The 13,285-nt window shown below is 41.6% G+C and overlaps 1 protein-coding gene across 1 annotated transcript in view; it reads right to left on the bottom strand.

Moving 5' to 3' along the window:
- The window catches only part of LOC104625237 (von Willebrand factor D and EGF domain-containing protein-like), a gene marked incomplete at both ends in the record, with an annotated part of 90,937 nt that overhangs the window by 68,216 nt on the left and 9,436 nt on the right, over positions 1-13,285 (bottom strand). The window contains 4 exons of the mRNA XM_010292813.1: positions 599-672; positions 3,480-3,697; positions 6,958-7,093; positions 8,330-8,419. Of these exons, the coding sequence (XP_010291115.1) occupies positions 599-672; positions 3,480-3,697; positions 6,958-7,093; positions 8,330-8,419 (518 nt within the window). The remainder of the gene's footprint in view (positions 1-598; positions 673-3,479; positions 3,698-6,957; positions 7,094-8,329; positions 8,420-13,285) is intronic.

Genomic DNA, 13,285 nt, shown 5'->3' with positions numbered 1-13,285 from the left:
CCTGATATTTGCCACTTCGCATTTCTGGACTTCTTTTATCTGAGACTGTACGGCCATCTTTATGTTTTTTGGGGGTTTGGTTATGACTGTCAACTCCATGCAGAGATGCAGCTGTGCATAAACCAGCTCTGGAAGTAGAACAATGCAAGAGCATCTTTGGGCTGAGTGACATTGCGTCAGGTGTTGCTGAACTGCTGGGAAGGACCATGTGTGCTGTGTGGCTACAGGGACGTAATGGCTCACTTGGGTGGAACTGGGGTGTCGCTGACATGATGCCACATCATCTAGACACGCTCTCAAAGTCAGTCGTGAGGGTTCTGTTTGAAGAACATTTTGGAATCTGACCTTTGTCTTGTAAAAATTATTCAGACTCAAAACCATTGCTGCTTCAAGATTAATCCATTTCTAGTCCTTTTGTTCAAAGGAACATAAACAGCTGGAAGGAAATCATGTATGTTATTGAAGCACTACGTTAATCACTATAAGCAAACTAGTACAATGCTCTTTTGATATTCTAATGTAAAACCAAATGCATGCTACATCCAGAAACCGAAAACTGCAGTAATTGAGCCAAATTATTTCAAAGTAGAATACTCACCATCCATCAAATGTGATAATGTGTGGATCAGTGAAGGAGTAGCAGTTCCCTGTTGGGAGGTCTCGAACTGTGACCTAGTTAAAATGAAATGTGTAATGAATACAGTCTACACAGCAGTTTTTCTTCATTACTGCTCCTCACAAAACATTAGGGGCAGGATTCATGTGTCAAGTACAGACTAAAATCTGACTTCTAAAACATGATTGCGAATGGGTACAAAATAGGCTTTGCTTTCAAACAACGGAGTTTAATCACATGCAATAAGGGAGTTCAAAGTGCTCCTATTCCACCTGATGTAATGCGCTGTCTTTCTTTATCTGGTAAAAAGCAAAGCTTTTTCATTAAAATTTTCTGCTAAGAAGTAGATCATTCAACTGAAATTATCAAGAGAGTAGAGTGCTCATTAAATTGTACTAATTTTAATGCCTGAAGTATGGTGGAAAGTATGCTGTAATTAAATAGCATTAGCATATTTTAGTAGTAGTCACTGCCTGTCCCCCAATTTGACCTTAAATTTCCTAATACAACATATGAATGGCTGATTTATACATTGAATGTGCAGGTTATTGATCAGGTGCTGGAGACAAAGGCCCAAATCAGGCTGCTGGAGCTGTCTGCTTTTGGCATGGGAATAAAAGAGGAAAGGATGTAATATAGCAACAGAGACCTTCAGCTGCACGAGCTCTTGGTCGCTTGGTCACAAGCTGGGTCGCAGCCAGCGTCTGAGAGTCCTGGAGCCCTGCAAGGAGCAGATATGCCTGCGATGGCCAGGGGAAGGGCAACTCCCTTCGAAGCTGCAATGTCTTGGGCAGCGCTGGGCCTGCATTGCCGTATCTGCTCCAGATGGTGTTTTTTCATACTCTGCTATCCAGTTCTCAGAAACGCAAGACTGGATCCTGTAGTGATTTGCAATATGAAGAGCTCCCAATCGTACTGGTGGGAGTGATGAAGTATTACGGTTTTCCCATATCCAGCCTGCCAGGCTGATTTCTTGGCCAGGGCTGTTAATTCTTTGCTCGCTTTTTGCCCGTGGGAAAACCAGAGGTGCAATTGGGTTAGTTCTGCCATGATTTGCAGAGCGGGGAAGAATAATGGCCGCTATATCCTTGTGCTGTCTTTCAGTGACAAAACAGAACTTAGCTTTTAGGAACAGTGGTGAAATTAAATAAATGAATAAGAGGGTGAAGATAGAACCACACTCCTAGACAAAATTCTTCACCTGCAGCAATACACCAGCTGTATTTCAAAATGCCATTTAACTGTTGCCCAGAGACACTGCTTAGACACCCGCCAGTGTCTGGCATCCCCAAATGTTAAAAGTGATGGTCTTGAGGAATGAAAAACTGAACATCTCTTTGAGCAGCATTTTGATCTGAGGTCAATTGTATCTACAGTGTGATATAAAGAAGTGTCTCAGAATTTTCCCATTTTCTCCATGGCCGCAACCTTCCTAAGTAAAACCTTTGCAAGAACAGATCTATGTGGCCCTTCTTGCTCTGCTATTTTCTTGCATAATACCAGCAGAGGATGCAAGAAGTAGTTGTTGGCAGTCGTTTTCTGAAGAAATCCACTTTATTGGGTGTCTGAGTGGGTCAGGATGTTCTGCCCACCATTGCCGTTCAATTTTCAGATAAATCAAAACTATTGGAACAAGTCTGAAGGACTAAAGATTATGTGGATTTTAATATATGGATTTTTCCTTGATATGTTGCAGGAACTCTGTTACATTAAAACACCTCTAATTAACTGCAAAGCAGCAACGGGGAAATGGAAAGGAGGGAAGGCAATGTCTAATAAGTTTCCATAGATCAAGTTTTAACCAAGATAGGTAGAATTTATTATTAAAATTGATTAATTCCATTTCACACTTGCTACATTTTTGTATTTTAATGGAAGCATTTGTAACTTCAAGAAAAAATACAGGTATGTGAGTGTACTACATGATATTAGCTGCAATCTCTGATTTAAGAACCTTAAAAAGTTTAAAAGAAGCCTATGCTGGAGAGGAAAGGATATAGTCATGTGCTTGGCATTTTACCTTTGAAGGCAAAAATTATTTTGGTCCAGTTTAATCTCGTTCTCTCATGAGCAAATCCACAAAAATCAGGACAGTGAAATTATAGATTTCATTGGGGGTTTGTTTTCAGTTACTTAAAATATACCAGCTTGGATGTGCCACTGCTCTGAGAAATTTAGCTGAGTCAAATCCATGCTCTGGTTTATTCTCTTGGGTGGTGGGATTATGGCTCTCAAAACTCCCAGCCGAGGTCCTAAAACAACTTCACAGACAGCGGGCCAGTCCCTGCTCGCTACACTCCTTTCTAGGCAGGGAAAACATGGCTTGCCTCCCTGATTGAGTCTTATTATTTTAATTTTGGACATTTTGTACAGGGATAAATGAAGAGACGGAGCAGCCGCCTGTGTCGTCGGAGGTGTCCCAGTGATTCCTGGCAGTCACAACTGGAACGCGGCGCTGCTGACTCCCGGTTCTCCTTTCTCATCACTGAGGTACTGCCTTTCCTCTGCTTGTTCAGAAACTGTTTTCCAAGCCCTCAGTTTCCCTCTCCCTCCTTCTCAAAAAGGTGCTCATTCCCCAGCCCGGGTTCTCCCTCTCTCCTCTTCCATCATACACAAGCGCACCTGGTTATATCTATAATCCAGCTGTTGGCCTTACTGATGTGCTGACTAATAATCAAACCTAAATTTTTTAAAGCATGAGGCTTTTTTCTTCATTTTCTTGGTGTATAAAGAAGCTGTTTTGGTTTACTCTGCTAACGGCAGTCCCCAAATGTTTATATGGTTAAGTTTTATTGTTGTTTTCTGCAGTACTAAACCTCCCATTTAAATTTGACACGTTTTCCGAATTATTTTAGGACCCGACCTTCACATCCTTTGGTGTGTAAGCCCTCCAAAGCAAATCCCTCCGTCCGACTGGCTCAGCTCGGATGCGGCTGACGCGGTTCCCGTCCTGAGCGAAGTCTGTCACGGCCGTCACCGCCAGCGTGGCCGCTGCGCAGCTGCTCCCCGAGCAGGGCGCTCGCAGCAGATCCACCTGGCATGCCGAAAGGGCGATGTCTGGGCGCCCCGGTAATCGGCTATCTAAAATGAACACGAAGACCGAGTCTGACAAGAGGTATCCAAACAGTTGCCCGTACTCTGTTTACTGTCCATCGCAAGTGTTTCACGTCCCAGGACACACATGCCTTGAAGCCAGATGGGTTTTGCGCGAGGATGGTTGCGACTGACTCCACTGGCATCCCTCTGCACATTTTACTGTGCTTTTTTTTTTTCCCTCTGCAGTAGACAGTTTACTAAAACTCAGTGGTGCTTTTCTTTCCACAGGTGCTAATATTTCTGGAATGACTGTCTTATCTTTATGGGTCCATGCCCAGGGAATGAAGATGAGTAGTTCTCATGACAAAGAGAGAGATGAATCTGTGTTTCTGGACAACGTTTGTCTTTCACTAGCTTTATTATAAGGAGGTATCTGTTGGGAGTTATTTAATTTAAAAGAAACGGAATTTTTGATCTGGAAAGGGAGTGTTCTTGAGTTACTTTATAGTGAACTTTGGATCCATGACAGGAAAGCAAATGCAGCAGATTTCTGTTTGTAGTTCTGGCTTAGCTAGGTTACAGTGCTGCACTTTCCAACCTGTAAAATGGTGGTAGTTTTATTTCTGTCTTTCACAGAGGCATTGTGAGGATAAATTCACTAAAAGAATGCAGAAAACTAACAAACTATGGTAGTACTGTCTGTGATGGGAAAGGAAGTGATGGCTAGTGATAAAATCAATATGGCAATAGCAACCCAAGTCATTCATTCAGCTCTGCCTCTGCACATCCTGTCTTTCCTAAAGGGACTTCTAAGTGCAAGACTAGTAGTGTCCGTTTCTCTTGTTTGGGCCCAGTATTTAGTTTCCTGTCCCAGATCAATAATTATAATCTGAAAAGAACAAAGTTCTAAAAATAGTGTCAATGGAATTAATCTAATACGAAAAAATTAAATTTTCGTATCATTTTCTCCATTTGTAGAATTCTTTAATAATTTATAGGAAATGGCATTCAAGTATTTTAAGATGGTATTTCTAACACGATCAAATAATCCTTATGGAAAAGACTCATAAAATATAATTTAAATTAACCCTGTAGAGTTCTATAGGAACTGAACTAAAAACCTACAAATATTAATAGCATATTATCTCTCATACCAAATCCTTAAAGGCTGCCTCACATCTTGTAGAAAAGTCCTGGCTCATTTTCAAGGTTCTTGATTCAATTAAATTGGAGGTTTCCATGAGGAATAGTTATTGCCATTACAGCCCCATGAGCTGTGCTCACAACCCAGAACAAAAGTTTAAAATCAAAGAAAGTCATCTTGTCAAAATAGTAATGATAAACTTAACAGAAGCTGAACTCCGGTGGCTCTGCTGTGCCTTGGCATTCATTATGATATTGTCTGAACTCAGAGAGATATTTCTGTGCTTGTAATTAGCTTTCTTATCACTTATTCCCTACATAATTAGCACAACTGTGTTGTTATATGGATTCAGTCAGACAAGGAGCTTGTCAGTTAATTTATTCAGTATAAACGGATCTCAGCTAAAGTTGTTTTTATTTTCAGTTTAGAGCACTGTGGCCGACATTACATTTTTCAGAAGCCCACAGTGTTCCTTCAGATAAACTAACGGACCCTACAGACATTAAAGGCACAAAAGAGACATGCAGTTGTGCAAACATACAGCAGCAGGTAGTCATCCTTAAGTATATACGGATATTTCACATGATCATAAATGGCCCAAGTGTCATCCAAGGAAATAGCCTCAGGATGGAGCAATCAGGGCCTAGAGCTGGTAATTAGTGTAAGCTGCAGAAATGAGTTGATTAAAACTAATGGAAATTTTCCACTTCAGTGAAAAGTTCCTTCAAAGATTTGTTAATTGGTCGAGTTGTACCTCCATCCTGGGACCAACAGGTCAAGCCCATAGATAGCTTGAAAATAAAGCTGCTTCTGTAAATCTTGCCTCCCTTTTTTCTTCCAGTCAAATGCCTGTTGTGGGACTGGAGAAGACCCTGGCAAGGGGTCTACCTCAGTCCCATCTATCGAACTCAGCCTCCCCGACTTGAGAGCTCCTGGACCATGCACTCATTCTCACCGAGATGTTGAAAGGCTATATCGATGCCTAAAAAAATGGAAGTTAAAAAAATTACCTTGATAGCTTATGGGACTAATTCTCAGTTGTTCCTCATAAATGGTAGGTGTCTAAGTTGCTTGAAGGCTGTGGGGACATCCCACCACACACCAGCCTGTGTTCTTAGCTACCTCAATATCTAAGAAAATCTGTTCCCATGAGCTCAGCGGATGTTTGCCTGATGGACCGGCAGAGACTCCAAGCCAAGAGCAATACATAGAACAGAGCAGCACGGAGCCATGGAGAAACAGAAAGTACTCCATGTACGAGAGCCAACACAGCTGCTGGAGCCATAAGGTGCCGTTCAGTTTAAGATCATTGTGTTATAATATCATTTGAATTATTTTTTCTTCTGTCTAAGCACTTGGCTGATGATGGGGAGAGAAAGGAGGGGGATTTAGAAAGGGAAAAATATCAGCAACTATCTAGGTTTTGCCAACTTTTTTTTGAGCTGGCTTTTTGTGGGTAGAGAAACGTGGCTGTAATCCTATGTTCAAACATTTTTCTCACTGAGCCACCTATGGAGGTGTTGGAAAAAAGGTTGGGTGTTTTATTTAGTGCAAATGGAAAGTAAATATATATATGCCACCCTTGGTTAGGCATGATAGTCACCAGAATAACCTTTCCTCAAAGCATCTACTGATTAAACGACAAGAATTTTCTAAGTGACGTTGTCAATGTAAAAAAAAAATACCTTTAGAAAGAGAATAATATAGAAACATGAGAATAATTTTTTTCTTCTGTATTAAGTTAGACAAAAATTGTAAGCCAGAGGAAAAAAAAAGGTTTCAGTACACATTTACTGCAGGTGAGCTTCTTATTGGTAATTAATGAAATTATTCTAGCTAAGACTATTGCCGCTTCAAAAATTTAAAATGGAATTTTATATTTCTTGAATTTAAAATAAGTTCTTCTACTCATAGTTATTTCATCCATAAGTCTCAATGGACTACCATTCAGTTTATTGCTAGTCAGATTTTTTTTCCGCAAAAAATGAGTGATATTGTAATTTATTTTATTTTGCAAAAAAAATATGGCCTAGTTTGTTGATTTTATGGGTTTTGCCCTTTGTTGTTATTTTAGTCTTATCATTTCTATTGGCATTCATTATAACATAAACACATGAAGAAGTAATCACATTAATTCAATAACAATATGTAGAACTCTTACCCAAATCCTCAGTACTTAGCTGCAAAGTAATTTTACAGGAATCGTCATGCCCGGGACAGGCAATGGGTACAGTGCTCAGAACGGTCAAAACGTGCTCTTTGCCATCCTCTGCAATTTGTAATGATTCTGGTAAAAACTGGAAATAAAAAAATAATTTTTAGATCATTTTGTCAGATTAATTAGGCAATACTGATATTTATGAAATTTTGAGTAGTCATAATCAATTACGAAAAGGTATAATTGCTTGTAAAATAATAATAATCTTTGTAATGATCCTCATAACAATAATCTTTGTAATAATGATCTTCAACTTTACAAGGTGAAAATGTTGTTAAAATACTTTAACAGTCTTGGCAATTAAGAAAATGTTTGCATTTGTCATATATAGCATCTAATTGCTTCTTATCTCCTATTCTCAAAACAGGTTTTTATTAAGCCTGAAAATAGCATGACATCACAGGATTTATTAATTTTGAATATACCTAGTTAAAAGGAGTTCCTATTGCAATGCACTGGGAGAAATACCAGCAATATGCATGGCCTAACGTACGGCATTCCCTCATGGTCATGGACTCTATGGTTGTACTCCGCCCCAGGCGCAAGGTGAGTGCAAGTTTTGTGTGATTCCTCTTCCCTGCCATGTCTTCAAACGTCACACAGAATGGGCTGCCAGGTTTTTCAAACACCATTCATGAAGGCATGAAGCTTAGATACTCAGAACATCTTAATTTCTCCTGGACTGCCAGACTGACAGTCTTATCCTTGAGCGGGATTAGCCCTGCTTTTTGCACTCAGTGTGACTTTTTCTTCAGCAATTTGGTTTTTGTAGTGCCTGACCGTACAAAGATGATGGATAAAAGTTAATTTTTGTCTTCACTTTGTTCTGGTTTAGTTACAACAAAATTCTGCACCCTTGCAGGTGTGAAATGTTCAAAAAACATGTAGACGTGGCACCTTAGGATACGATTTAGTGGGCATGGTGCTGTTGGGTTGATGGCTGGACTTGATGATCTTAAAGGTCTTTTCCAACCTTAATGATTCTGTGATTCTGTGTGGTTCTGTCTTCCCATCATGCATAACCACTCACTTTGGGGTGTATTTACTCGAAGATGTAGTTTTGCACATTCTTGGTGCTGCATCAGTGTCACCACCTGCACACAGTGCTGACGGGTGCTTTAGGGCATTTTACAAACAGACTGAAAGCCATATAATTTATTAAGACATTTTCTCAAAGTGAAAATAAAAGCAGCACTGGCTATGATGATCAAGGCTTATGTTTCCATGTCTTGCTTTTCAGACCGTGCCAGATAAGGTATAAATATTCCCCGGGGATACGCTAGACAAGTCAGTAAATCGGGGCCATCAGCATTACCTTAATCCCAGCATAGAAACCTTTGCTCTCTTCAGGCAATGACTGCTGCTCAGGAGAGTCCCTTGTAAAAGCAGTGACAGTGCAAAAGACCTGTAATAAATAAACAGCGTATGCTATAGCTTTTCTTGAAGAAAAAAACATATAATTATGCATCTTCCTCTTGATCTGGGTTGTTGAGGGCTTTTTTCCACCATTGAAAGAGAATTTGGGGGCTTAGGCTTTAAAAATGTTTATGAATAAATCTTGAGATTGAAAAGAATTTTTGATGCATTTAATAAGCAAAGGAATATGACTTCTGTCTCAACAATTAATAACACTGAATGTTTTTCTTCTGCAGTTTTTCAAGCACCTTGGTTAGTGATATTAACTCATTTTAGTTAGGGAGAACTACGTTGTTCATAGACGTTATTGTCAGGATTAGGACATTAGCCCTTGGGTTCCCAGACTTCAATCTGTCCACTGGATCAAATATCCTCTCTCTGACTGGTAAGCAGTTGGTAAGCAGTTTTTTTAATTTAAATTATTTTGACAGTCATCTGGTCTCAGAAACTGTGTCAGCAATATAAGAAGCTCCTTTTTTTTTTTCTTATTGCATTATAAAATGTGATGCAGATGTGCCTACAAGGTTTATATTGTAAAAAAAAAATATATAAAAATTCCCCAAAACCAAAAAAACCCACCAAACACAATGAATGAGACCATTTATGTTTTATTCCTAACACAGTCATGCAACCTTTATCTCTGCTGAGCCTGCACACCATCTGCCATCTTAATGTTTTATTGGTTTCCGAAAACCCAAACTGCTAACATCATTTCTAGGATCATAAGATTAAACTACAGAAATTTTCCTTAAAGCAAACGACAATAAGCTCTGAAACTGTACTTCTAAATTTTTTTTTGGGCCTCGTCTCAGAAATAGAGTAACAGATTGTGACATACTAAATCAATTCCAAATAGTCAGATGGCATATTTATAGTTACTGCCTTTTTTAAGCCTTGAGTAACCCATGAGGAGGGATTGGACCAATCTAATTTATTTTCTATTGTGATAAACACCTTTGGACAGATTTTCCAGCATCGCTCGCTGTCCGTGCTGCTCTCGGTAGCTCTCACCTGCCGGCTCAGGCACGACCCTCATGACCAGTAGCAATGAAACAGGCTCAAAATCAAGATATTCCCAGATTCATATGGTCATATGGGCATGAGATGCTTAACACTCTGGAATATTTTTTTACCACCCTATAAATCCCTCTTCATTACCATCAAGTCATGAGTTTCCTCCAAACTGAAGCATCCTCTTTCCTAACTCATTTGTGCACAACGAAAATGCCCCACCGGCAATAGATCGTCATTAGTATGTCTATGGGAAAAATCAAGTTTTTTCTGTGCTCTTCAGGTGGATCATTTCCAGTCCAGCTCAGTCCCAGGTTTATGTGCCTTTTGGGCTGTTTTTAACTTCAAAAGTTTCTCACTCTTTTGATGACAGCTCCAGCCACTTTGGCTCAGTGAAAATGGTGTTATTTGTTCCATTAACTAGATGGAAGTCTTGAGGTCATACTGGGTGTACTGGTGGAAAAAAAGACACAGGCCTCACAGAGATACTTTACAGTTACAATTCCTCAGATACTTCGTAGTTAGCCATTTTGCCTCCAAAGGAGAACAAGTCATTGTCTCCTCAAGGTAATAAGTCCCTGTTATCATTAGATACTTATTATCTCCAAGCATTCCCTAAAGGCTGGTGTTCAGCTTACAGTTTTCAAAAAAGTTCCGCTGCTGGGAAGGCAGAAGATGAGCATTGATCTTCCTCCTGCTGCTTCTCCTACAGCTGCCACGGGGAGAGTATGCAAAATCAGGATGTGACAAGGCGGTGACAACAGAGAAAGAGCTCAGATAATGTATATTTTCCCTGGTGAAAAAACCCAAACCAACGATCCCCTTGCAGAGCTCATTGAGCGAATCCAATGCACCTGCATTGCAGAGACTATATTTACACTTCCCGGGCTGTTTGCGCTTTTGGCTTTGATGCTTTTTACCAAAAATATTCACAGGGAGACGTCCCTGTGAGCATGCCAGGTGTAGCGTTCCTGCCAAGGAGAGAGTTGTAATGAGAGGCAACAGGGTGGTGCGCAAGGATGCCCGGCACCGAGGCATGTCCCGGTGATTCTCCCCAAAACAGCATCCTGGGAAATGTCAGAACCCAGCCTCATTCCCTGCAAGCATCGTATTTTCTCACACATATATTTTAGAGGTATATTTTATTGATAAAACACTGAACACTAAAATAAAAAATCACTCCGTAATGATATACTGAGATACTATTAGAATATCAGTCCGTTCCAGTTCTACCTTCAGCACTTTTGGAGATTAGCACAAACTTCACAAATTCGAAATGTGCGGACAGCCGTCATGAGTTGCATTTTATTTCTGTCTTTTATATCATTCCTCCCCTTGTAGTGCCTTTGCCTTGTTAGGTGCACACTTCATTTCACAATCAGCAGATATGTTCATTGGATACTGAGCTACAGGTTGACAGTTTGTCACATAATTATTATGATAGTCACTCTGAGGAGTTTTTTCTGCCTTCAGCTAAATACTAGCTCTTTTTCTCCAGTTCAGTAATCAACTTCTTCTTTCTCTTCTTCCCACCCTCCCCGTCTCAGGATGCAGCCTTTTTAAAGCAAAGAGATAAAAGCATCACTGACAGCAGTATGCTGATAACCTTGACAGGTTAGGCAGTATTTTTCCACAAATTCATTGGATCTGTTAAAAAAAATTTATAATTTTTCATCATCCCTTTTAAAGGGACGGAAGTGTAAGGGTGCCCTTGGACAGGATGACCAGAGTGCTTCTGGGCATGGGCTACTCCCTTCCCCCATGCGCCAGCAGATCTTCCCATAGAGTAGAAAACTACTTTTACGCATAAAATTCTGATAGAAAAAGACCATGGTAGCTAAGAAGTTTCTCCTTTCCTGTGTGTTGAAGCAGATTTCCACCCTTATATGGAATCAGTCAGATTCCTTCCCACTTTGCCATGAACCCTGTGAGCAGCGTATTTACCTTAAAGCAGCGTTCTGTCATTAATTTGGTGGGGGTTGGGTAGCTCTGGGAAATAATTTGGGAGAGTATTTTAATCCTAGGACCTGTCACCATCTCAGCCACATTTTCCTCTAACAACTTGCACATCAAAATGTGGGTTTTTTTCAGAGCTCTCAGAATCCAAAACTCCCCCAAATCAGTTGTTTATACTCATTTCGAACATAAAACCGCCTGTAGTTTCACCCTTCTCTGTACACCTAATTACTTCTGAATGTAGTGCAGGGATCATCTGCGGCAGCTTGAGCACGTCGTGAGAGATGTGGGGCTGAGGGCAGAGACAGAAAAGCTCAAAGAAAGTCACATTCATGTTTGTTGCCGTCTTCAAAGGCAGCGCGCGCAGAGGGGGACGCGCGGAGGGGGACGCTTGCTGGCACATCCAGCATGGCCATGCCTCCCGTTTCGTCAGCCTCTCCCAGCTGTGCTCAGATAAGGGGTTGGGTTCCTGAAAGCAAAACAGGAGATACTTGTTTTGTGATCAAAACCCATCCCTGCTTTTCAGTCAGGTACCTGTGAGGGCTCCTAGGTTCGCCAGATAATTTCGGGAGCTCTCAGAAAGGCTGACCTCAGCTGCATGCTTCTCAAAGCATTGGCAGAAATGGTGCTACCACCCATCTCAAGAGGGTCCTGGGGACAATGGCACTTGTCCTCAAAATAGGGAGAGCTGACAGATGAGAGTACTGCGTTTGGGTCTGCCCATCAGGACGGCTTGCATGTTTTACCTAAACAGTCACCAGAGAAAATAAGCAAATAAGCTGTGGTCCCTGCTTCCTCTCCTAGTGCAGCCTGTGCCCTGGGAGCGGGAAGGGCAGGACAGGCACCTAATTCACAGCTTGGAGGACCAGCTACCCATTTCCCATCTCTCCAGTAAACACTTGAGCTGTATTGTAGTGCCAGAGGCCCCACAGTGACAACAGCAATGGCTTGAAGTTGAAATATTTACTTTTACTGGTAGTGATCTTTCAAAGCCTACATACAGCCAGGTACATCTGAGTAGGACTTGAAGGTCTGGATTGAAAAGTAGATGGAGGCACTTTCCTGACAGGACATCCAGTCTCCCGAGAGGTCTGGGAATTCAGGGATGCTGCTCCGGTCAGTAATTTATGTTGGCCACCTCTGGGAAGTTCCCTTCTCAATGTAAGGTACCATTTAGGAATGGCCACTTCTTCCCATGCACTGGGCAGGGAAGTCTGCAGGCTGCTGGTAAGGTGCGGGTGCCTACGCTGTGGGTGATCAACTCTGTTAACTGCAGGATGGGAGCTGATGTACCCACCTAGCTACATCCCCCATGCCAAAAGGCAGGCGGGGGCTGCAAGGGTGAGAGTCCCTCACCCGCCCTCATGGCTGGCAGGTGAAGGGTTGGGCAGGGAGTCAATCATGCCAGAGGAAGGGTGTGATGGCTATCACGGCCTCTGAGCTGCTGTTGTCTGCTCTGTTAAACTCTAATGGGGTTAGAAAAGCCTGGAGGAGTGGCTCTGCTGGGAGCTGGGGAGTGTGTGCAGGAGGGAGCTGAGGTTTACAGCCTTGATGAGAAGAGCAAAGGATGAGCAGAGCTGAAGGATTGGCGTTTCTAGGAACGCTGAAGGGAAAAAAAAAAAAAAGTTCTCATTAGTTCAAAGAAATGATCTGGCTGTAGGTATTTGCAGAAAGGGGTAGGAACAAAGTCTCTGGAAAGGCTTTCCAGAAGGGTTAACAGGAAGGGGAAAGCAGGGAGAATCTGACTTTGAGTTAATTAATAAACTAGACCTTCAAGCTTTTGATCACAAATTGCTCCCTGTGATGGGCTGTTGGCTGCAGAAGGGAGGGAGCTGGCGCAGCAGCGTGACCTGACACTGCGGGAAGCCCAGCTCGAGGGACTCTGCTA

This window comes from Phaethon lepturus, unplaced genomic scaffold, assembly GCF_000687285.1.
Source record: "Phaethon lepturus isolate BGI_N335 unplaced genomic scaffold, ASM68728v1 scaffold25158, whole genome shotgun sequence".
Lineage (NCBI taxonomy): Eukaryota > Metazoa > Chordata > Aves > Phaethontiformes > Phaethontidae > Phaethon > Phaethon lepturus.
This window is presented reverse-complemented; position numbering and strand designations above follow the sequence as displayed.